The 24,822-nt window shown below is 39.3% G+C and overlaps 2 protein-coding genes across 2 annotated transcripts; one reads left to right on the forward strand and one right to left on the reverse strand.

Annotated features, from left to right (window-relative positions):
- Positions 1-621: 621 nt before the first annotated feature.
- On the reverse strand, positions 622-13,532 carry scp2b (sterol carrier protein 2b). Its single transcript, XM_040040509.1, has 5 exons — positions 13,370-13,532; positions 10,489-10,579; positions 5,219-5,348; positions 4,912-4,991; positions 622-1,278 (listed from the first exon to the last, which is right to left on the reverse strand). Exons 1-5 carry the CDS (start codon positions 13,390-13,392, stop codon positions 1,183-1,185), a joined length of 420 nt encoding a protein of 139 aa, XP_039896443.1. The 5' UTR covers positions 13,393-13,532; the 3' UTR covers positions 622-1,182.
- A 5,794-nt stretch (positions 13,533-19,326) lies between these two features.
- Positions 19,327-23,932, forward strand: cpt2 (carnitine palmitoyltransferase 2). Its single transcript, XM_040040499.1, has 5 exons — positions 19,327-19,821; positions 20,885-20,965; positions 21,055-21,161; positions 21,246-22,550; positions 23,347-23,932. Exons 1-5 carry the CDS (start codon positions 19,631-19,633, stop codon positions 23,673-23,675), a joined length of 2,013 nt encoding a protein of 670 aa, XP_039896433.1. The 5' UTR covers positions 19,327-19,630; the 3' UTR covers positions 23,676-23,932.
- The last annotated feature ends 890 nt before the right edge of the window (positions 23,933-24,822 follow it).

Genomic DNA, 24,822 nt, shown 5'->3' on the forward strand with positions numbered 1-24,822 from the left:
TTTACATAAATGTTTGCAAATAGTCTAAAATTTCTCAATTTCTTCACTGTAACACAACAGAAGAAACGACATTCTCTAAAAGCAATCATTACTGACCAATGAAATAACCCCAGTGTGACTGCAGAGTAAGACCTGAAAACTACACGAGCCAAGCCAAAGCTGCAGTGGAATCTGGGTCAGAGCTAGTTAACAGATTTGTCTTTCAGCCACGCTCATCCATCTACAAAGGAAAAAATACAGCGTGGCAGTCTGGAACCGGGTTGCTGCAGCACTGGAAAAGTACAGGGCCCTTCAAAGGGCACACGACCGACATTGACATCAAAGTACCGTGTAACAGTGGGACATTATTTTGCACAGTCACACTGATATAACCTCAGATAGCACCCCGAAACTGTGTCAGGAGACTTTAACGTCTGTTTCCATTTTAACATCCAGAAACTCAACATTCCCATTTGAACATAAAAGAAGGAACATCATGTTGTTCATTCAGTCTTGTTTTATGTTCCATTTCATGGATAAGTTGCTCTGTGCTTTTTTATCAGCAAAATTTAAAGAGACCTCGAGTTACTTGCAGGAATCATGCACCAAATACAAATACACCCAGACCGTGAAAAATGAAAATCACGATCCCCAGGAAAGACACGTTTATTCTGTAGAAATATTTTAGAGATTCATACAATAAGAGAAGAGCAGAATATGTATTTTGTATTAGTATTAGTTAGGCAGACTTAAAAAAAAAAATACTACATTTCTGCCTAGAAACCATAATCTGAGATGAGGAGGCACTTTGACTGTTCAATCCATTATTATGAAGAATATTACACCAATCTGCTCTACTCTTCAAACATTTTTAGACATATTACACTGAAAGATTTCATTAGCAGGGAAGATTACAGAAAAATTGGACAAGAACTGAATTAGTATCACAAAGTAGGGAGGTACCGGTCTCTACTACGTTGGACTAACAGTATCGCTGCAGGCAGGGACTAAATTAGAGAAATAATTATCTCTCCATCTATGTCGTTCTCCAGTTAGATTGGCCTGTCTGCTTACTAATCCCAGTGTTTGGTCAGTGAGGTCACTAAAAGGAAGAGTGTTTTAGTCCAGTGATGAGAATTTTTAACATTTATCTGAAACCAGGCTTGCGGTTGGTTTATCTCTGTTCTCTTTCCAGCATCTCGTCTACAGCTTGGCTTTGCCCGGCTGCAGCTGCAGGTTTTGTAGCTTCATAGCCAGACCCATGTTTCCTGTGATCTTCAGCTTGCCCTGGAAAAATGCCTGTGAATCAGAGCGAGAGCGAGAGTGTAATACACTGTAATATAAAAGCATCAGATGGTTGGGAATCAGAAGCATGGTTCATTCAGTGTAGGAGAGAAATACATGCTGCTGGCTTTAAAGAGTTACCATGAGAGATTAACTCAACCGGAGAAAAAGTGGGACAACGGCAACAACAGCTTATGAAAGGTCAGGAAACTCCAGAGCACACAGGCGTATGAAGGAGAAATGAATGTTTGTGATGTGAGAAGGTAAAAATCAGGCGAGTGATGTAAAAACGTGACCATTTTAGAGATAAATATTTTCTCAAGGAAATAAAAATAAGTCATTCATGTAAGTTTACAGCAGAAATGGGGAAACTGAGGGTTTTTATCTGTTCAAAAAAAACCAAAAAACAATGCAGATATCCAAATAACTGGGGGTCTAATCTGTGGAAAACACACTGCTGGAGCCTGCATTGCTATCCTTTTGTGATCAATAGAAAACGTATTAAATTATTAAAGCTGTGCAACACTCCTTTTGGTAATCTGTAGGAATGCATCTCTCCCTCTCTGTCCCTCTAATCTTCCTTTTCTCAGGCCTTGTTGTGGCTTCTCTGCTATCTGTTATCCAAAGCAGGGTTAGAATCATGTACTTGTGCATCATGTAACTGTTTCCCTGTAAGAGCGTCACACACATATCTGTTCCCAGGATAACGTTGGAAGAAGTTAATAAATTAAACTTGCCTTGGCGAGCACTTGCATAGATATTCATCACGTATGCTTTTGCTTCCTTGCAAGTAAATAAATGTGTTGGAACTCGCTGCTCTGTGTCTCACTTCATAAGGGATTTTTTTTTTTTTTTTTTAAAACAGCTTGGTCCTTCGAGCTAGATTTCAACATCTCTCCTGTTCATTTCAGCCAATGCAGACCAATACCGTACATGGGGGAGTATGGGACTCCTGCAAGACCTCCACCAGAGTTTAAAAACGACAATTCAGGATCGCTGAGTTGTGCACATTATTATTAGTATTATAATAAAAGCTGGAGAAGGTTGCAGAGCGGTTACCAGTGTTTCCAGTGGGACTGCCCTGTGAAACCCCATTGTACGCACCAGTTACTCAGACATTATGTCTGTTATAACTGGTTAGCTGACTGAATTATAAAAATTGAAGAACACTCGCAACTAAATAAATAAAATACATACATAGATTAAATAAGTAAATATGTAAAAGAAAGAAAGAAAACAGAAGCTGAAATAGAGAGTCGACTCTAAAATAGACACAACAGATAAACTAGTAAAGATATAGTGAGGTAAAGTAAAACGCACAATATAATAAAATAAAGTGAAATGAAAAGCTGTAGGATGGGTAGTAACTGCAGTAAGGTGGAACAGGATGCACTCAATGCCAGTGACGTCAGATAAATGTGCCAAAGAGACTCGAGAGCAGTTCAGCATTTGCCCTTATGGCAAAAGGAGTTCAGATTTGAGGGGAAACTAGATGTTTTTCCTCCCATCCTTTTTTTAATGTCACACAGGAAAATCAGAGAGGAAGAGGCAGACACACAGTGCAGAAGTGGCTTTTCTAGGACCTCACAGTACATGCAATCACTGCAAATGGCTGTGAGCTGATGGTAGTTGTCTCTGGATGATATTTTTTTAGTGTAAATTGACCTGAGCGCTACCTTAATATAGTGCTTTCACATGTAATAATAATTCAAATGCATTTCCTGCATGGAAAACAACGAGGAGCTGATAAGTCAAATGTCGAATCATAAAAGGTTAAAACTGTATATATATTTAGCTTGAAGGTGCAAAAGAGCCACCATATTTATTTTCAGACAAATCTAATGAAAAAACAATTGGTTCATTTTGTGATATGTGGCTCTCGACCCCTCTCACTGTTGTTTCTGCAAAATACAAATATCTTTAAGTATGGTTTAGTTTTTAAAAAGGTTCCCAGTTTGTAATCTTAGTTACTAAAAACCAGTGTAATTGACTTATTAAACATTTGTTGTACCAGTAAAGTGGTTCCATATCAGGGGTAAATGCTTTCCAGGGTTAGTTTCGCAATTCACAGAACACTTGGAAAGAGCTAAAGCTAAAAGGTAACTTATTACGTTGTTTCTTATCTTCTGTACATTTCAACTAATGAGGACAGTGAATGTGAATGTAGTCAGTGTGAGCCAAAGGCTCCTACTTCAAAGTCCACAAAACGCCCAGTGTCATAGTGTTTTCTACCTTTGTATCTATATGATACCACAGAGCGGACCTAATATAGTGATCGCAGGCAAAGATGCCCCACAGCTCTGCTGTTCAGTCTTTGTTTGTGTAGTGCAGGCAAACAAAAGAACCATCCTGTAAAAGGAGGATAGCTAAAACAGCTTGTTTCAGACAGAGGATTGAGAAACCAAGAAGAAGGATGTAACACTAAAGAGATGGATAAGCAGATTCAGTATACGTCTTAAAGCAGCGGCTCTCTCACAATGCCAAAAACGTTAACAGCTCCTACACTACAATTTTTAAATCCACCATCACAAACAAATAAGGATCTGAGCTAAATTTAAGTAAATTAAAGTACAAGTCTGACTTAAGTAAACATTAAAATTTGTTGTATTACTGATCTTCATCTGGGAGTATTTGCCTGACGCCCTGCACATTCATCAGGGCACGTTGGTTTTTTCACATGCTGAGCCAGTGCACAGCTCTGTGGCCGTGCTGGAGTGGCCACAGCTAACAAGACATCCAGCAACTCAAATGACTGAGAACATGCAGAGCTTTGGTCCAGCTGGTCTTGGTCTTTTTTTCCAGTTAATCTTTTCGAAGGTGTGAGACAATCTCCAGGACAACAATGTTTATCAAAACAGCAAACTCCTCATTCACAGTTCCACAGCTGAAATTAAGCTCATCTATGAACAAACGGACTTTTTCCAAGACTGGCAACAGCGGGTTCGACTCCTTGGAGGAAAAACCTGTTTTCCTCAGTTGGCAGCTCAGCAGAAATGTCCGTTCCAGGTGGCTAATAGCTGTTTACTTTAAGTCAGGCTGAAAAACATATAAAATGAATGTTGTAAAAATGTTTTTTGGAAAGCTGTGGGAAGCTCACACTAGACATCCTAAGTATTTGTGGGTAATGTAGGACCTTGCCAGCCAACTGGAGAACTCATGGCAGAGGGACATAAGTGGATACATAAACATGGTAACACCATGTCAGACTTATCAACTAACACTTATACAGAAATCTAAAAGAGTATATGATAGTGCCTTTCCTTCTCACACAAATCATTCAATATGTTTCTAAATCAGTTATTAGTAAGTGTTACACTTTTATTAGCCAAAACAAAAAATGAGACTTGAGAAAAACAAATACTGCATGCTTGTACAAAATTAAATAAAATAGTACCGGAAATGTCTTTAGTTTAAGGTTTTTTGACTTTGAAATGGCTCAAGATCGCTGTCAGCTAGTCAACTGGCACATTTAAGGAGACTAAGATGTTTTTGTTTGGTTGGGTTTTTTTGGTACTTTATGGAAAGAAAAGAGTTCACTGAATCAACTTCAGCTGCAGTATCAACAGACCGAAGGGAAAATGGTAAATGGACAGCACTTATAGCACTTCACAGTTTAGCCTCCAGGCCGTACCAACACTGAATACTCACAGTTTGTGGGTTCATTTTCCCAGTCATCAAGGCCAACAAGTCTGCGTCTGACATAGAAATGATGCAATCGGCTTCCTTATCTGCAGGGCAGAGACACAGAAACCGAGCTAAGTTTAAAAAAAACATGTTACAGCTCAGAGGTTTTTGTTCACTGACTGAAAAGAATGGGAGCAGTTTAACCCTCAAGAGACAGAGATATTTTATCACCGAAAATGGGACCGAGGGGTCATTCGTGAGTCCATTTTATTGGATACAAGAAGACTGGAAGACTTTAAATCATGCTCACACGGCCGCTCAGCTTTCTCACCAGTATCATTGTGAACGCAGCCTTTGCCGTTTTTCACGTCCACAAACCAAGTTGCCTCCTTTCCACTTGGGCCGTCCTTTACTTTGAAGGCAAACACTCCACCAATCTTTTTCACAAACTGCTCCCCATCCTGTACAAAGACATTTCACATACCTTAAACCAAAAACAGTTTCCACTACATGTGACTGAAGGAAAAATATATCAAAAATATTTCACAAGTTTTGCAAATTCAGTGCAGTAACAAAATGTTCCACATAAAGTTGTCAGTTTTTAAAAGAACATGTTTTACTGCCTACATTCACTCATCTTATGCTCAGCCTGACAAGCCATGTGTTATTTTCTTTAGAGTTTCAGGTAATGGCAGAAAAACTACTGAAAATATTCAGATAGTGAAGGAAAGGAAAAAAAAAAAATCTGCCCAACTCCAGTTCAGGATTTGGTAACTATAGGTGCAGCCAAGAGAGTGGGCTAAATTTACGTTTGAGCTAAATGTGCACAGGAACTGAAAATCTATAAAATGATAAAGACTATGAGGCTTTATTTGAAATTAAACATTTTGAATATTTATACAATTTTGAAACAGTTAGATCAGGTGTGTCGAACTCCAGGCCTCGAGGGCCGGTGTCCTGCAGGTTTTAGATGTGTCCTTGATCCAACACAGCTGATTTAAATGGCTAAATGACCTCCTCAACATGTCTTGAAGTTCTCCAGAGGCCTGAAAATGAACTAATCATTTGATTCAGGTGTGTTAACCCAGGGTGAGATCTAAAACATGCAGGACACTGGCCCCTAAGGCCTGGAGTTCGACACCCCTGAGTTAGATGAATCATTGTCACCAATTACCATTCAAGAAAACCATCCTTTTTTTAATGGAGATGGATAATCCATTAAATTTAGTTCTAAAGCAAAGTTCTGATTCTACAACGCAGTGGTTCTTAACCTTGGATGAGTCCAAGCCCATTGCACCTTTTTCATAAACTCGTCATCCTGCCTGCTGTCCTGTTTGCTGCTGCCACTCTCTAAAGAGAAATCAGCTAATTTCATATATAATATCTGCTTACAGTTCATTCACAACTAAAAGCAACATAATGAGCAAAGTTAGGTATTGTAAATAAAGTATTTGATCACGAGCAGCAAACCTTTTGAGCGGATGTGTGTTTGTGTGCATGCATGTGTAAAAAAGTTGGACTTTGTAAAGTCCTATCATGTTTTTCATAAAGCATGATCCACCATGGGTGGAGCAGACACCCCAGGCACCCTTGTATGGTAGAGCTTTGTCAATTAAAATGTAGCCATAACTTAAAGGATATCCTGCTTAAATCTTTTTTTTTTACACTAAATAAGGCCATACTTTACAAAATGAGCATTAATTAAGGACATAAACTAGTAACTAAGACCATAAAATTGGTAAGGAAAGCCATTTAATGGCTATGAATCAACTGAGAAGAAAGGTTAGTTTCTCAAAAACCTGTGTTATCCAGGTTCTTTTGGCAACTAGAGGAGTTGCTGTGCCCTGCTGGCCATCAGCGGAAGAAATGCGAGGAGTGAATGCACAGGGGCACTAGGGCTGTTCGATATACCGATATATATCGGATGACGATATAAAAACGTTTATCGTTTCATTTTACGCTATCGTTTGTTTCGTGGTGTCGCAAAATAAACTGTTTACGGCAATATTTTTTCATCGTTTTGATGGTCACTGTAGTGGCTATATTCATTTCTTACAGTTCTCTCTGTCTCTTATATTTAATATAACCACACTACGGACAAGCGACTGTTTTTATGCATTGTCGTTAGCAACAACGATGGTAAAACCATCGCATGTCCGCTTGTTTATTTTCCACATAAATCTTTCACAATAAAGCTCAAGATCCTGTTGAGACTTTTCAAAATAAACTGAATCACATGAAATAGTATGCAGAGTACTGACAGATGAGAAGCAAAAAAGAGCCGCCAGGTGCTAAAAAAATAAACCTTAGACTCAAACATTAGAACAGGCTTTTCCCCGCAGCACGCCGTGTATTAAATACTCACAAAGAAAACAGCGGCCGTTACAACTTATATCTAAAAATATATAGTTTCACGCATCAGTTAAAACAACGGTCCCCAACCTTTTTTGCGCCACGGACCGGTTTATGCCCGACAATATTTTCACGGACCGGCCTTTAAGGTATCGCGGATAAATACAACAAAATAAAACTAGTACCGGTACCGAAAAAAAATAAGATTTATTCATAACACACGTGAAAAGACCAAGGAAAACAGAGTTAACGATAAAAACGATAACAAAATAACGCTGAAAACCGATAAAAACCCTGAAAACCATACATTTCACACCTGAACCTCAACTCTCGCGGCCCGGTACCAAACGACTCACGGACCGGTACCGGTCCGAGGCCCGGGGGTTGGGGACCGCTGAGTTAAAACACTCGACTCCAGGTACGCGACGCCCAGCTGGAAACACTTCACTCAAGTCGAGCTGCCCGAGATTCACAGAATTTACAGAAAATGTTACATTTTTGTGATTTATATCGTTATCAGGACGATAGATGTCTTATATCGGGATATGAGATTTTGGTCATATCGCACAGCCCTAAGGGGCACCCTTTCATTTCTTAATTCTTATGCCCATCATTATCTTTAATTGAATTGAATTGAATTAATGCCTTTGTAGGAAATAAAATAATAGTGTCTGGATTCTAACATCGGTCATCTAATGAACATATAAAAAATAAGACTTCATGTGTTCTGATTAACGTAAAACTATGACAGAGATATTTGTAGCTTCGTGTGGTACCTCTCAGTTTTTGGCAGGTGATTCTCTTCTTGTTTAGCTCATAAAGATGCTCAAATGTTAAAATAAACTATGTTTGCTAAATGTGAACGCCCAGAGGTATAAACATGTAAGAGAACACAATAAAAGTGCTTTAAATGAGAAGGCATCCTGTAGAGTTTTTATCATTAGTATTATTGTTGTGGAGCTTTGCTTTTAATCACTGGGTATGTTTGATAATTATTCTTCATTAGCCAACTACCTTCCTCTCGTCCTGCTTTCTTAGTGTTGATTGGCTGTGGAGGATGAATTGCACTTACATAAAGCCACAGGGAGGCTGGAGTGGCTGTCTTCACTTGTTTTTCAGTAGTTCTTTATTATTAATTAGTTGTTTTGGTAATTACCTGCTGCCCCATTTTCAGTTTTTGCTTTCAATAGAGCTGTCAGTCTCAAAGCAAACAGCTTTTCAACAATTTAAGTTTCACAGGCAATTTTCATTTTGTCATTTTTTGTCATTTTTTTCCCTCATTCCTGACATTCCAACAAAAACCAAGTATTAATCATAATCCATAAACGTTTTCCCTTCTTGGCTCATGCAAAGTTTAACATTAAATCACATAAACACTTTCAATAGCCAACAGATCGTTTTCATTTTCCCCACCACACAGCATTGTGTCCACATTCTGACATTTTTTTCTTTTGGGCTGTTTTTTATTGCACACACAGTTATTGCCAAAAACCCTTTTATTCAACAGCTGTTCTTGTAAATTTCCAGCTGTAACATGACGGGAAATTATCTGAAAGGTAATCTAGTTGAAGTAATGTAAACAGAGATCTTCAAGATTCCAGTTGTTGCTAAAAATAAGTCTTTCACATCATCTTTAGATGTGAAAGGGTTCTAGACTTTAGTCTTTTATAAGTGTTTTTATAGTTTTCTAGTGCATGGGCATTAGGTGACTGGCTTCAGTCTTAAAAAAGAAGCCTAAATTTGATAACTCACTCTGTGGTTTGGTTCAAGGCCTTCTTCTTTTGTTTGTTTTGGCCTCCTATAATTGTTTTTGTATTATTAAATCTGCTTTGAACTGAAGCAGCATGGTCGCATGCTCCTGCAGTATGATTAGTCTGTGAGCTACAGACTTGGGGCCTGAAAGAGCTTCCCCATTTTCTGTGTATTGTGGCATTAAGGTGCCAAGGAAAGCAGCAATTAATCATCAAACTGATACAGCTAGCAATAAAAACATAAATGGAAATAATGCAATTAAAATATGAAAGGAAACAGCTTTTCAGATAAGCCAATACAGTCAACATTTCTGGGGCGTAGAAGACACACGACGGGTTTTGGTGGGAAACAAAATGTAAACAGCCTTAAATCTGCCGGGTGCACCGTTTACTCAGGTGTTTGTGGAGTACACTCTGCAGCCCAACACAGGTCAGCGACAAAAGTATTACATAACCTAGTTCATCCTGAATCTGCCCAAAACTTGGATTTGAGTAGAAACAAAAAAAAGAAAGAAAAACATTGAACTAATATGAAAATACAAAAGTAGAACAAATTCCCTCTGATAAGATAAAGATAAGCTCCCAAGCTAAAAACTCAAGTCTGTTTGTCTGATCAGTTTTCAGAGATATTACACTAAACTTTGCTGCCATTTCCTCATTGATGACAAATCCCACTCATTACGTAGAGAGCACTGCTGGCGAGCTTGAGATGAATCTGTATGATTGAGGTCAACTAAAGGTAACTGCTTAAAAACAGAGTTTTGATGGAAACCACTTGTCTGATTGAGTCACCATAAGCTTGATGTTATTTTTTTGTGTTATAAAATGATAGTTTGGGAACGGATCCTGATGTGCCACCATAAGGCTAAAAGCCTGTGTAGCTATATGAACACAAGCCTAGGAGAACTGTAAATACTTGGATAGGTGGATTCAAGTATTTATTAAAATCTTTTACAAAATTATTGTGTTTCGTTTTTTAAGCAAAGACCAAATCATAATACATAATATTAAAAGACCTAATATGTTTTTTATTATACACATTTATTTATTTATTTTCACTGAAAAAGGCATGGAAAATATTAATCAAAGGAGCAAAAAAAAAATTAAACAAAGATTATTTGAAAATATATGAGAAAGAAACTTAGATTACAGTGTTAACTTTACCAGGAAGAAAAAATAACATTTGTAAGAAATAATGTTGAAATTTCCACCTCCATTCTATACAGGTCTTTATACTACTGCCTCTGTATAATGTGAATGGGATGCCGATCCTTAAGCAATACCTAAATGCTGTTAAAAACCTGTCCTGTTATTTGTCAAAGGCAGCCAATCAGAAGAATGTGGGCTCATGGTAAAAGCAGACTTAAGGGAGAGGAAGCAGGCCTAAAACAGCCCAAAGCCCTGGAACTAGACAAAATTGAACTACAAAGTCTACGAATAAAACTATGGAGCTGGAAATGCACATATCAAGTCGCAGTCATGTAGGTAACATAAATACCTCCTGCAGTTTCTTGTCGATTTCCTGGAACACAGCATGCGCCTTGAACCCCTCCAGTCCATCACTTGCGCTAGTGTCAATAGCTTGAATCCTTCAGATGATGAAGACAAATAAGAATAGGAAGGTGACGTTCGAGATAAAAAGAAAAGAATGAAAACACTGCCTAAAGTACCTAAAGTAACTTAAACTTGTAACTCTTCAGTAGTTTGGACACTACTATCGCATACTAAAACTGAAAAACATTTTCCACCTGGGCACATGTATTCTGAGTTGAGCTTTTTAACCCGCTGATTAAAGATTCGCTTTTCCACCGAGCAACCGTGGATTTCCAACCACCGTTTGCTCTTCCTATCGTATGAAGTGTAACTAGTCAGTGCTCCAGCGATGCTTGGTTGGATCATTTGTTTACATTTTGGTGGCAAATCACCAGCTGCTAGTGTTGTTGCCTCAACTTGTAAAACATATTTGTTAGTTCCACATTTAGCAGGAACAGTTATCTTGCATACTTTGCATAGCACTGTTGTTGGTTGGAGGTTGTTCAAGTAACTCCATTTCTGACTCTAACTGTCAGAAACGTATGGGCTTGTCTCACTGTTGTGAGCGATAGGGGCATTAAACATGTGGCACCCCAATAACAATAACATTCCAATGTAACACTTTTATATATCACGTAAAATTTTACACTGGTATTATCACAGATGATATGATACGACACAGCCCTACTTGAAAACACCACTGTGTATTTAATTGTGCAGCTATTTTGAAGCCCTGATGTAAAAATAACTGAGAAACACAAAACTCCAGGACATAAAGAATAGTCAATAAACACCATGTCAGAGGTTGGCAACTTTAAACACAACGATAGAGCTTTATCAATGGCTCATTAATGCCATGGTACATCTTTACTAAAACACTGATTAAACAGTTCAGTGTTCACTCTTCGACAAATTTTTGTTCAGGACTTGTTGATCGCAGGGTACCTTCCTCATAGTTCCTCATGGTTTATTCTATCCATCATTATCAGCAAAATTCCCCATTGATGTGCCCTCAAGATGCTGCCTGTTTCCTTCACTCTCCAACATAGGTCGAGAGTGCCAACGTCTGCCTGCCACATAGCGCCAACTAGGGCTGGGCCATATCATACCGTTCACGGTAATACCGGTATAATGTTGGGCAACGATAAGAAAATGAAACATCGCGATAGAATATGGGTAAAACGCACATGCACAGTGGCTTTGTTTTCATACGTACATGGTGGAAAAAGCATGGCGGCGACGGAGAATGAGAAGGGCGAAAGCGGATCGTTGAATGAAACGGATGAACCAGAATTGGTTTGTAAAAATGCTGCAACTTCAGTGGTGTGGAACTGGTTTAGCTTTCGTCTGTCAGATACACAACAAAGCACTATTTTTGGTAGAGCATGCTAGCGGGCCGTGGTTATTACCGTGTTTTTCGGAAAATAGTTTATAACCTCTTTTTAAGTTTTGTGGATATTATACATGGTTATGGTGGAGATATGTCGGCCAGTTTCCACTGGAAATGCCTTTTGGTTAAACTGTCAACAAGGAATTTGCATTTGCACAGTTACATTTTTATATAACTTTAATGCACATAAAAAACAGCTGCTTGTTTAAGTGAAAATATATTTATGTTTTTTATTTTTTTGCACTAATAAAGTTGTGGAGTTGTAAAGTGTTTCGTCTAGTGTCAATTATATCGTCAGTTATATCGTTATCACAAATTTTCAAATGTATATCGTGATAAATATTTTTGGTCATATCGCCCTGCTCTAGCACCAACAGAACTAAATTAAATTGAACGGTTGAAAGCTTAACTGAAATTAGAACAGCAAATGCAAACGTAAGAGACTTCAAGACAATGATGAGCTTGCAAAACAAATTAAACATAGAAGTCTTGTTTTTCCACATGTTATCTCTCACCCTCAGAACCTTTGGTACAAGTCTGTAAGTTGTTCCAAAGTGCAGGGCTAAAGACTCTGGTGAGGCAACATATGCACTCTGTACTGCTGAAAATGTCAGAATCTTTACACATATTTTAAATCTACCACTTCAACCAGGCTTTTGATCAAGATGACTTTTAGGCACTAATTAATTTTTATTTGTCTTTTCAACTTTTGCAGTCAGTATGTTTTAGAAAAACTTTACCAGATTTTGCTTGAGTTTTAATTTCCCGTGTGTTCTTTTTTTACAATATAAAAAAAACAAACTTCTTTCGTGTAAAAACACACCAGTTTGTTTTTAACAACAGGGTTTTTGTTAATTTTTGGTATCTGGTATTTTGTTGCCTCTGGAGGCATTTTGTAAGATGGATTTTCAAGCATGCCTTATAAATAAATTATCACATTTTTATACAGATCTAATGTAGGAGTGTCAAACTCACTTTAATTAATGGCCAGTGTGCAGCCTAATTTAATAGATAATAATGTAGTTTTCTTTTTTATGCAAGGAAAGACAAGTACATCCTAAAAACTCTCCCGTTGTGAACCATCTATTTACAAAAACAAATAATGAACAACCTGAGATACCTAAAAATTACCTACAGGACCAGAGCCCAGGGCCAGGGCCGCATATGTGACACCTCTGTCTAACCTGTTAGTCAGGATTCAGGCAGCAACTCCACATGACATCCAGCTTGACATTTACACAAAGAACAAGCAGGGATGCCACCGTGTGATGACCCTCAAACAGCTCCTCAGCAGCTGAGATATTTAACATGCCAACCAGAATCTTGTATGAAAAAACCAAAAGAGCTAACGTTGTTTAATATTTGACATTTAACCTGTTTTTCAGCTAACCAGGACAGCAAACGGTGACCTCAGAAACGTGCCGTAGTTAAACAGTGCAAGCTGTGCTTTTCTCACCTCGGTCTCTGTAATTCGGGCATTTTGCTGTGAATGCAGGTGAACAAACAGCTCCTCGGTATGTGTGGAAGCAGCAGAAGGAGTGATGTTGCTTGCACTTCACCTGCTATTAGCTTAACGGCTGCACTTCCTCGTTTCTTGCACTTTCCCGGATATTCAGACTCGACCTGTCGATGTCAGATAAACCAGATTAGCTGACTGTCCTATGGATTCACTTGGTAACATCTAGTTTACATGTGCTTGTTCAGATAATTTTCTTAAACAGATCCGTAGGGTTAAATTACAGAGATTTTTTTTTTACAATTAGTAACCTGATCCACTAAATTTATTCATACCAGCTATTTAAATATAACCGTATATAAAAGCAGGCGTTATTAATCAGTAATTCAGGCTCTGTACCTTTGGATGACCAGGTACAGGGACCCACAGAAAATAAGATTATTTAAAGATAAAATACATTTAGTGTAAAAAAAAATACGTTGACAATTATTTTCATACTGAAAGAAACGCCAGAGCACAAGAGTTTACACATTTATGTTCAAATGAATGTTTTGCAAAGTGATTAAGTGCGTATTATTTATACTCTGTTGTCTTTACTGTCTTTGTTTTACTGAAGTTTTATTGAATCTGTTTTATCCTTTTGCATTGTTGCTTGATTTGGTAATATGATTCTGAAAAACAAGAGTTTGTTAGGACTTCTGGCAAAAATTGCCAGCAAAATCTCAAGGGACTGGCAAGACAGGCTTTTGACTTTTTATAACAAGCATGTACTGAGGGAGGTTCCTTCTATTATTCATTGTTTGAACTACCCACTCCGCAGTGAGTTTGACTCTTTGCCCTCTGGCTGTCATTTTAGAGTATATCAGTAGGACCAAAAGACTCCAGGTTTCTTTTATTCGTACTGCAACCTGTCTTCTTAATGGCAAATAGCCATTTTGTGGCTTTTTACTGTTGTTGTTTTTATTGTCATTTTATAGTTTTTATTTTTATTTATTGGGACTTTGTTTTATTGTTGTGCAATCATTTACTCACTGGGTATGTGTTCACACGTCTGTCGTCCTTGTTGCCCCTGCTGCTTAACTAATTTTCTTTTGTTGGACATATACTGAAAGTACATACATAAACGTGTTGTGTGTAATCATATACATAATTACAGATTCATTAATGTCAATTAATGTTTCTGCTGAAGCTCTTTTATCTCATTATTATCTTCTTAGTTTAACCTGTTAGCCTGTTATTATTGGTGATGAAACATTTGCATTAATTAAAAAAAAGTATTTTCAGTGGTTGCTTTACAGTTTAAAAGACCCCTTCAAAAGGATTTGAGTGGAAATGTTTCTGTTATTTCACAGCACAGGTTTTGTGCAAAAACAGACCCAATATTTTCCTATCAAGAGCATCTTTAACTCGCACAGAAACAGAATGTATATATATATATATATATATACATACATACATACATACATACATAGCTTGTTACATTACAAATATACTAAAGTTATTGTACAAATAAAATCCGTTGAGCTGGGGTCAGGTAGGCAGTTTCAGATCTGACTTATTTATATGGTGCTTGATGACTGCTGGATGTCAGACAATTAGCAATATATATGTTATATATTTTGCTGTAGGCTCTGTAGTGAGGCAGAGCAGAATGAGGCAAACATCTGAAAATCTCATCAGTCTAATGGAGACCCAGTGAACTATAACCCTGTCTGCTTTTGTAGAGAAGCACATAGGGAGGCCGGGTGCCTGGCTGGGTGGGCTTCAGATAGCAGCAGAGGGCTCACGGCCAACCATCTAACTCATGCTGGCTTGATCACTCCCTCACTTATCACAAATACGGGCTCAGCGCAAGCCATGGGAAGCCAGCCGATGCTGCTGGTACACTTCAGCGAGCTGTTTTTTTCTGCAGCTGATGTGTGTAGCGGAGGTTGAGCTCCAACCACAAAATCACTGAACAGGAAAACACTGCACTCTACTGGTCCAAAGGTCGCATAATGCCATGGTTTTACCCTCTTGTGTGGGGAAAGTTCTTATTACTTCTTTTTACTTTCTTAATGCACCACATTACCAGGATTGAAAACAACAGAGCCACAAGAATCGTTTGAGGCAAAATTGTTAAAGGTAAACGAGTCCTGAAAATTAATAAATCATCAAACCTTTGCTTTTCTCCACACACCATTTATATATTTCTGAATAGAGATTCATGAATGTACTGAAAACTTTGTCTCACTAACACTGAGAAATTATTTACCCATAAAATCCCCTGGGTAGGAAATAATTAATTGGAAAAGAGAACATTCCTCATGGTTTTTCTTAAAATCGTTTTCCTATTTGCCTTCCTTTTGCTGTGCTTGTTGTGTGTACTTGTATTTCAAGTTATGTAGCGATGCATAAAGTCCTGATGACTTTTACCTAAAATATAACATCAGTTATATAGATGGTACGAATGCAGGCTTTTTCTAATAGAAGGTGCAAAAAAACCACCAAATATTTTACAAATACTAAATGCTGATCTTTACCTAATACAACGTATTTTAAAGGTAATACTGAATGTGTCATGGCACAGTGGCCCGTGGAAATGGGATGGACTCAAGTGCAGTTTCAAAACCAGAGGCTTGAAGTGCGGTGTAACAAAAGAGTCTTTATTCACAACGCTTGGAAGCTAACAGAAAACTCAGACTAGCATTAAGGAACGTAAACTAGACGTCTGAGGCAAGAGAAACTATGGCCATAACAAAACTATGACTAGATTGCAGGGACAACTGGGTGCAGGGACTGGGCAGGGGAAACTGTGGCTGGCCAGGGCAGTGCTTGCAGGTGGAGGTTGCTTGGAGGGGGGAGGCAGGAGACAAAGGTCCAGGTGGGTACTACGTGCAATGCAGGGAGGCAGGCAGGAGAGACTGGCAGTTTGAAAAGGGAGAGGTTACCGGCAGCTGCATACCAGAATCCAGGAGAGCTTGTACGGATGAGGATTGGTAGGTGAGTTCCAGATGCTGACGAGAAAACAGAGGAATAAGGCAAGTAGACACGATGATACACCAAGGAACAGACATGAGGCCAAGAACGGACTAAAGTTGGCAGATAATCTGGCGAAGACTAGTTGTGTGCGCAGGTCATAAATACTGCTGGTGTGATTGCCATCAGGTGAGGAACAACAAAGACTCCACCCAGAGGGGAGGAGCCGATGCAGTGGAAAACTACCCAGATCATGACAGAAAGGCTGTTTGAAGTATGTAAAAAAAGTTGTTTTAGAAGCCAGTTATCCATAATTATTCCAACTTTTCCAACTTTTGACTGACTTAATTATTATCACCTAAAAAGTTGTGGTAATTTAACTTAATAGTTACTTGAATATTTTTATTTCTTTAACTAAAACTTTCCTTCAGCTGCTCACTTATTCACAAGGTGTCACTACAGCAGATGGAGCCGCATATTTGATTTGGTAGATTTTTACACCATGTACCCTTCCTGACACAACCTCCAAGGGATTTGTGTGTCCTCCCAGCCTTCAACCAGGGAGACTTTGCATGTTAGGCAAAGGTGTAAACCACTAACTCTATGGACCCACCAAATTGATTATTTAATTTACTTTTTTTCTTTTAAAGTTTTTCTCGATTGCTTAAACACATTTCTTGAAACTATGCCTCGTATTCCCAAAACAGTAAACACAAATCCATAATGTCTCACCCAATTTCCCAAACATCGTATTGTTAAGTCAAAATGACGCTCTGCACCCAAAACTATTAACTTTTGCTGAAAAACCAAACTTTGCCCACAGACAGCACACACAAGGCCTCAAAAACACACACACAACAACATAGTCTTACACATTGGTGCAATAAATGTTAAACAATATTCCCAAAACTGGCAAGTTATGTTGCTTGTGGTTCTTCCCCTCAAAAACCTTTTCACATGATGAACACAAAAGACACAACCAATGTATATACAGTGGCACATTTTTTATCCATGTACCATACAGTACAACACACACCAAAAACATTATTCCACGTCAGCATCCTGTGTGTGTTCTGGGTCAGGCCAGAGAATCTCATCCACATCATAGGCTATATTGGCCCTGGCCAGGCAGCAGGGGTAAAATCCTCTTGCATGCCTGATCCACCCCTGGCATGCATCTACTGGTATGTCTAGGCAGGCCTCTTCCATGGCCTGGAGAAGGTGAACACGGACATAAGGTTCTCAGTCGTACACCTTCCACCACCATGCCGAAAACAACTCCTCTATCTACCAGTCATGAACCATAGCAGCGCGATGGAAGCTGACATTATCCCAAACAACAACGTAGTGAGGCTGCTCTGGCTGTGCTGGGTCCCTGTAGTTCAGCTGTAACATATGTCGTCTTAGACCATCAAGAAGAGCAAGGAGAAGTGTTATAGGGTCCTAGAATGGCATGGCAGTGGAGTACCCCTCATTGGCTGATGGCTACGCACAGAGTGATATTCCCTCCACGCTGACCAGGGACATTTACAATAGCCCGATGGCGAATTATGCTCCTCCTCCTCCTCCTCAACTTGCATGTCTTTGGATCCATTGTTTTAAACTTGAATGAACTGGCTTTGGCCCTTTTATCTATCCATCAAAGTTTCTGATTGGTGTGTGATACAGTTCAACTCCTAGTGTTTCCACTTGGCTAATTGTGTGCTAATTGAGCTAAAGCTGTGCTGATGTGAGTTAATATTATTGACTGCTAGTGCTTTCTAAGTGACCACATGGAGTAAGCACTGACAAATGTAGGGATTTGTTTGTAGAGTTTTGTAGTAACAGTTCACCACATCTGACTCATGTGGTAAAGCAGGGACATAGTGTTTATAGTTCAGGGAAATAGGTGTACTTTTTGGAAAGTGGCATTATGGTTTTGAAATTTGGGTTCAAAAGATTGGTTATAGTGTTTAAGCAACTGAGAAAAACTGTAATATTTTGCAGTTGTGAGCCCCTTCAAATTGTAACTTTATAGTATTCACTGTTGTTTCAGAGCGTGAGGATTAATTCCTGTCAGGCTGAGGACCGTATTATTTATTAAATTCAACAAATACGATCAAGAAAGACAGAAAGAGTTAACCACCCAACACCTGTTTGAAAGATAATGGAATCTTCTTTGCCATTAATATTTTCTCGAGTGTCTGGAAAGTTAAGCTAAAATATTGTCTTTCATTATACTTGTTGTTCTTTGTCAGCACAGATAGGGACAAAAAGAGCTGTAAAATCAACTTCAATCTTCAAGGAGACAAAAGAATGATCCTGGAATGAGTATCTAAAATAAGAGATCATGTTTAACTATGTTTAGTTGCAGGTGTGTGAGGAGATGAAGAAAGAATAACACAGCACTGTATTAAAGCCAGAGTAAAAGATGGTTTGGGAAATAGTGAAGCCTGCCGAGCTGGTTTGGTAGCCTAGATTGAAGACTGATGATACTCTGACTGTTCACATGCTCCGAGCTAATAGTTCATATCTTTGTGAAAAGCAGTCAACCAAAAACCTTAGATTTTTCACGAACGTAGTGAAAACAAATCAAGTCCAAGTATGCAAACAAGCTTGCAGCTTGAATGCTGTTGTCATTAAAGCAAAAGGGAGTTTCACTCTCATCTTGTTGACATTATCATAATAATAAGCTTTTTGAAATCAAAACAAATATAAAATGCAATACAAGTGTCTTTTAGATCAAAGCTTATTTAACAGGACTAATTTCATTTCAGGTTATTTTACTGCAGCATAAGCCAAGTTATAAATCTTTTAATTTGATATAACTGAATAATTGACACTGTCATGGGCTGGGCCCTTATTTTAACAATATATAGGTTTTAGATATTTATTATTTACAATAAAGAAACATGTATTTACACCCTTACAAGACTATACCGGAAATCTAGAGGCAGGACCAGAAGGAGTCACGTGACACGCTCTACTGGTTAAACTTCCTGTTGTCACTTTAGTTAATTATTTCTTTCTATTTTTTTTCCCTTCTAACGTTTTCCTTTACTTTTTAAAATTATAAAGTCGAGTTATAATACGTGGCGTTTATTTTCCTTTGCTAAACCTTTCCCAAGTGTCTCTGAAACGAAGCGGTAATCTAAGGAAGTTTAACCGGTTGCTAATGTTAGCTAGTTAGCTGGCGTATCTTTCCTTCAGTGACAGGTGAAAGCTCGCTCCGTCCAGGCTTACCTTTTACCTGTTAAAACCGTTTTTCCCGTCGTTCTTCACGTTTGTAGCCTCCTGTAGGTGATCAGTTTACAAATCAACACCATGGCCGGTCTGCTTTCATTGCATTGTGTCGCCTCTCTCAAGAAGTCCGGGAGTCTAATTCATTTTAGAAGCGCTGCTCTGGGGGTTCATATGAGACACTATAGCAGCAAAAAGGCCTCCTCTTCATCATCTTCGGAGTATCTGCACCAAAGCGTCGTGCCTTCCATGCATTACCAGAAGAGTTTACCCAGGTAAGGCGTTTCGTGACGAATTTGGACACATTGCTTTTTCGTTTTCTCCAAACATGTCGCGCAAACTCAAAAACATCTGTGGTTTCATGTGCACCGGGGATGTCCAGCAAACAAAACAAAAAGGTGTCCTGAAATAAAGGTGACCCATTTAGCTTTTAGATCGATGTAGGTAAAAGGGCATGCTTGCGCTAAACTCAGTGACCACTAGAGGGTGACATGAATTATGGTTAATGACGCTTAAAAAGAAAAGGTATGTGAAAACAGTTCACCCCAAATTATTTTGGAAAATTCACATACAAACAACAATTTTTCTTCAGAGCTTCCATAATTCTCTGTGGTACAGATTTAACAATCAGAGCAGATGCCTCAAGGCGTTTAATGAGCTTTCTAACACAACACAGAAAAATCTATTTTAACACACTCAGAAAATAGATTTTGTGCAGGAAACATTATCCAGATATTTCAGTCCATAAGATGGCATCACACAGTTGCTGCACATCCATGATGCAAATCTCCCATTCCACAACATCCCAGACTGCTCGGTTAGATTGAGATCCGGTGACTGTGAAGGTCATTTGAGCAGAGTGAACATGGTGCTTTATACTCCTGGAGGCAGCCATCAGAGGATGTGTACACTGTGCCCAGAAAGAGATGGCCATGGTCAGCAGTAATACTCGGGTACGCTCTGGTGTTTAATCAATGCTCAGTTGGTACGAGATGCCCAAAGTGTGCCAAATAAACATTGCCCACAGCATTACATGGTCACCATAGCCTGAACCATTCATACAAGGCAGGATAGATCATGCTTTTGTTTTGTTTATGTCTAATTCTGATCCTGCCGTCCAAATGTTACAATAGAAATCGAGACCCATCAGACATTTTAAATGAAATAAAAATGTTGAAGAAAATGTCCCTAGTTTAAGAAAGCTGTTGAGCATTTGGTTCTTGAACATGGATCACCACATCACAGTGGGTGCTCTTTTCCGTTAAGTTGTTTTTATTATAAAACATACAAATGAATCAAATAAAACATGACTGACTTCCTTTCCCTTTTGCTGTTTAGATTGCCCATACCAAAACTGGAGGATACTATCAGGAGATATTTGGCTGCCCAGAAGCCTCTTTTGGATGATGACCAGTTCAGGTGAGTTTCCACAAGTTAAATCAAACTTTTTATTTGATTATTTAAATGCTTTAAACCTAGTTGGAGCCATTGTTGTCATGTATCTGCAGAACAACAGAGAAACTTGCTCAGGATTTCCAGAATGGTGCGGGAAAGCAGTTGCATGAGGAACTGGTTGCTCAGGATAAAAACAATAAGCACACAAGCTACATCTCAGGTAACTATGACTAGCCTAAAACTGAGCATCTAAGATAGAATAATCGCTGTTAAATGAGGTTAAAAATTTTCTTTTGTGTCACAGCTCCCTGGTTTGATATGTATCTGTCTGCACGTGACTCTGTGGTGCTCAACTTCAACCCTTTCATGTCCTTCAATCCCGACCCAAAGACTGAGTACAATGACCAGCTGTTGCGGGCGACCAACATGGTGTGTTCAGCTGTGCGCTTCATGAAAACGCTACGAGCCGGTCTGCTGGAGCCAGAGGTTTTCCATCTGAACCCAGTCAAAAGCGACACGGACAGTTTCAAGAACTTTATCCGCTGGGTCCCATCTTCACTGTCCTGGTATGGGGCCTACATGGTGAATGCATACCCTTTGGACATGTCTCAGTACTTCCGCCTCTTTAACTCAACTCGGATTCCTAAGCATGGGCGAGATGAGCTCTTTACTGATGAGAAAGGGCGACACCTTTTGGTTATGAGGAAAGGAAACATGTACGTGTTTGACATAATAGACAGGGATGGGAATTTAGTGAAACCTGCAGAGATCCAGTCCCACTTGAAGTACATTTTGTCTGACTCGACACCGGCACCAGCCTTCCCTTTGAGTGTTCTGACCAGTGAGAACAGGGACGTGTGGGCAGGGCTCAGGGACAAGCTGATTGGTGCTGGAAACGCAGAGGATTTACGGGTCGTGGACAGCGCCCTTTTCTGTCTCTGCCTGGATGACGAGAGCATGCGGGACCATATTCACATCTCCCACAACATGCTGCACGGCAACGGCTGTAACCGCTGGTACGACAAGTCCTTCAGCCTCATTGTAACCAAAGACGGACAGGCAGCTATTAACTTTGAACATTCCTGGGGTGACGGCGTCGCTGTGCTTCGCTTCCAGAACGAGGTCTTTAAGGACACCACTGAGAAGCCACTAGTGCACCCAGGTTCGGCTGCTGCTGCTGTGGATTCGGCCTCTGCTGTGCGCAGATTGCAATTCAAGCTGAACAAAGAGCTGGAGAATGGCATCCAAAAGGCAAAGGAGAATATTGATTCTGCCGTATCCAAACTCACTATTGACGCCATGGAGTTCAAAAGAGGCGGGAAGGAACAGTTAAAGAAGAACAGGCTGAGTCCAGATGCTATAGCACAGCTGGCTTTCCAAATGGGCTTTCTGAGGCAGTACGGACAGACTGTAGCCACGTACGAGTCGTGTAGCACTGCAGCTTTCAAGCATGGCCGCACAGAGACCATCCGACCAGCGACTGTACAAACCAAAAAGTGCTCACATGCTTTCGTTCAACAGCCTGGCAAACACAGTGTGGCGGAGCTGCAGGCCATGCTCGATGAATGCTCCAAATATCATGGGCAGCTCACCAAGGAGGCAGCTATGGGTGCGTGTGACATGTCAGCATGCAGATGAATTATGGTGATTTTGTACACCAGTAAACGCAGTGTTTTAAACTGCAGATATCTCTGATGGTAATTATCTGTCATAGCAACAACACATCATAACAGGCCAAATCAGTAGTTTATCTGAGCTAAATATTTAAACCATAAAACGCTATAACCATGTTTAAACATTTCACAGCCCTCCCAAGATGATTTAATCAGAACCAAAGGAAAAAAACACCTTTAGTTTGTTTCTTTGTCCTCCTGCACCATCAGGAGTTGAGCAATCGATCTTTGCACACAGACATTTTTTATTTTAGTGCTCTAAAAGTTCTTATCTGTACTAAATATTATGTAATCATCATGTTGCTGTGTTTAGGATTTGTGCACTTGTAATGGTTTAAAAAAAAAAAAAAAGTATATTTCTCAATAATAGCATCTCATTTACAGTTTAAAAAGTTGAATTTGCTGTAATATTTAATAAACAGGTTGCCAAGTAACCACCTAGTAATGGGCTAAAATGACCCATTTTTATCAGCTTAGCTTATTAGACATAGAGGGGCACGGTCTGCAATATGAAATTTTAGGTTTTTTACAGTAATGCAAGCAAGGTAAAGTCATGTCTTCTTATTCACCATAATGTGTGACTTTATTAAAGTTGAATTATTTTCTTGAATGCATTGTTCGATATAAAAAACTGAAGTGTTAAGATAATGACTGATTAGCACTTTTTATTACACACAATGCTGACCTGAGAACAGTTCCTTCACTAACTGCTCTTTTTGCATCTCTCTCCAGGTCAGGGTTTCGACCGTCACCTGTTCGCGATGCGATACCTGGCCACCTCAAAGGGCCAAGCTCTGCCCAGTCTGTACACTGACCCAGCTTACGCCGCCATCAACCATAACATCCTCTCTACTAGCACCCTCACCAGTCCAGCTGTCAGTCTCGGCGGCTTTGCCCCTGTGGTACCTGATGGTTTTGGTGTCGGCTACGGCGTCCACGACAATTGGATCGGTTGCAATGTATCTAGTTACCCGGCTCGCAACGTCCATGAGTTCCTGCAGTGTGTCCACAAGTCTTTAGAGGACATTTTCACAGTGCTGGATGGAAAGCCACTGAGCTAAGAGTGAACAAGTGTACTTTTACATATTGATAAAGGTAAGAGTAGGAAGGAAATTCAGGGAGAATAGAAAGGATGGGGAAAACTGAAGGGCAGCTCTTTGAAAACAAAGTTTCCTCTGTCATCCCTTAGTTATATATACGTATCATAACAATTGTTCGGTGATGAATAGGACTGCTGGTGTGCGGCAGAAATCATAACCAGTTATTTTGGTAAAACTTGATATTCTAACATTTTGGTGAAAAATATCCAACTGTACTGAAAAAATATCAGCAACTTCATCTATAACACTACAAAATGAGGGAATCAAAGCAAAATCAAGTGTAGCAAAATACATTCTTATCTTTTCATATTCACTTTCAAGCCCTGAAAACAATAATAATAATATACAACATATTTTATTTACCTTCATTGAAAATTTGCTCGTGTTTGACTTCCTCAGCCCACAGTCATTCCAAATTGCCATTCAGACATTTGTGCCCAACTCTTACATACATGCTGATGTTAGTGTGCTGTAGCCTAATGTTACTGTTAGCTGCGATTTAAGGTTGTTCATCCATCCATCCATCCTCATCAGGGGGAGGGAGCCTATACCAGCTACCATGGGGCAAGAGGCAGAGTACATACTGGACAGGTCACCAGTTTTTCGCAGGGCTAACACATAAGAACAGACAACAGTTTGCACTCACATGGGCAATTTGGAATTATCAATTAACATAACCCCACTAACTGCATATCTTTGGACTGTGGGAGGAAGCCAGAGTACCTGGAGAGAACCTACGCAAACACGTGAAGAACATGCAGAGGGGCCTTCGCATGTTCCTTCTTGCTGTGAGACAACAGTTTAAATATAATCCTGCCCCTACACAATTTGTGGTTTCTCAAGGAGGGTCTCCACATTAAACTTTTTTCTTAAATGGAAGTGAAATACGAAGCAAATTTCCACTAATTAATTGCCATGATACACGTAATGCATATATAATATAGCTATCTTACAGTGTTATGAAGTGACACAAAGGCCAATTGAGTTACTGCTTATGTCAGAGAAATGAGGGAATCGTTACTCTGTAAAAGGCCCTTCAGAAGGGTGTAGGGAGTGGGTTGAACTTGGAGCTCTGACTCTAGTTGGTCATTCATGCAGTTAAACTTCT

This window comes from Simochromis diagramma, unplaced genomic scaffold, assembly GCF_900408965.1.
Source record: "Simochromis diagramma unplaced genomic scaffold, fSimDia1.1 OVJJ01000026.1, whole genome shotgun sequence".
Taxonomy (NCBI): Eukaryota; Metazoa; Chordata; class Actinopteri; order Cichliformes; family Cichlidae; genus Simochromis; species Simochromis diagramma.

Coding starts and splice junctions, on each gene's coding strand:
- scp2b (XM_040040509.1), bottom strand. CDS start 13,392: ATGCCCGAATTACAGAGACCGAG. Junction 10,580..13,369: donor CCCGAATTACAGAGACCGAG/GTGAGAAAAGCA, acceptor CATCATCTGAAG/GATTCAAGCTATTGACACTA. Junction 5,349..10,488: donor TCGACAAGAAACTGCAGGAG/GTATTTATGTTA, acceptor GTCTTTGTACAG/GATGGGGAGCAGTTTGTGAA.
- cpt2 (XM_040040499.1), top strand. CDS start 19,631: ATGGCCGGTCTGCTTTCATTGCATTGTGTCGCCTCTCTCAAGAAGTCC. Junction 19,822..20,884: donor TACCAGAAGAGTTTACCCAG/GTAAGGCGTTTC, acceptor TTTGCTGTTTAG/ATTGCCCATACCAAAACTGG. Junction 20,966..21,054: donor TTGGATGATGACCAGTTCAG/GTGAGTTTCCAC, acceptor ATGTATCTGCAG/AACAACAGAGAAACTTGCTC.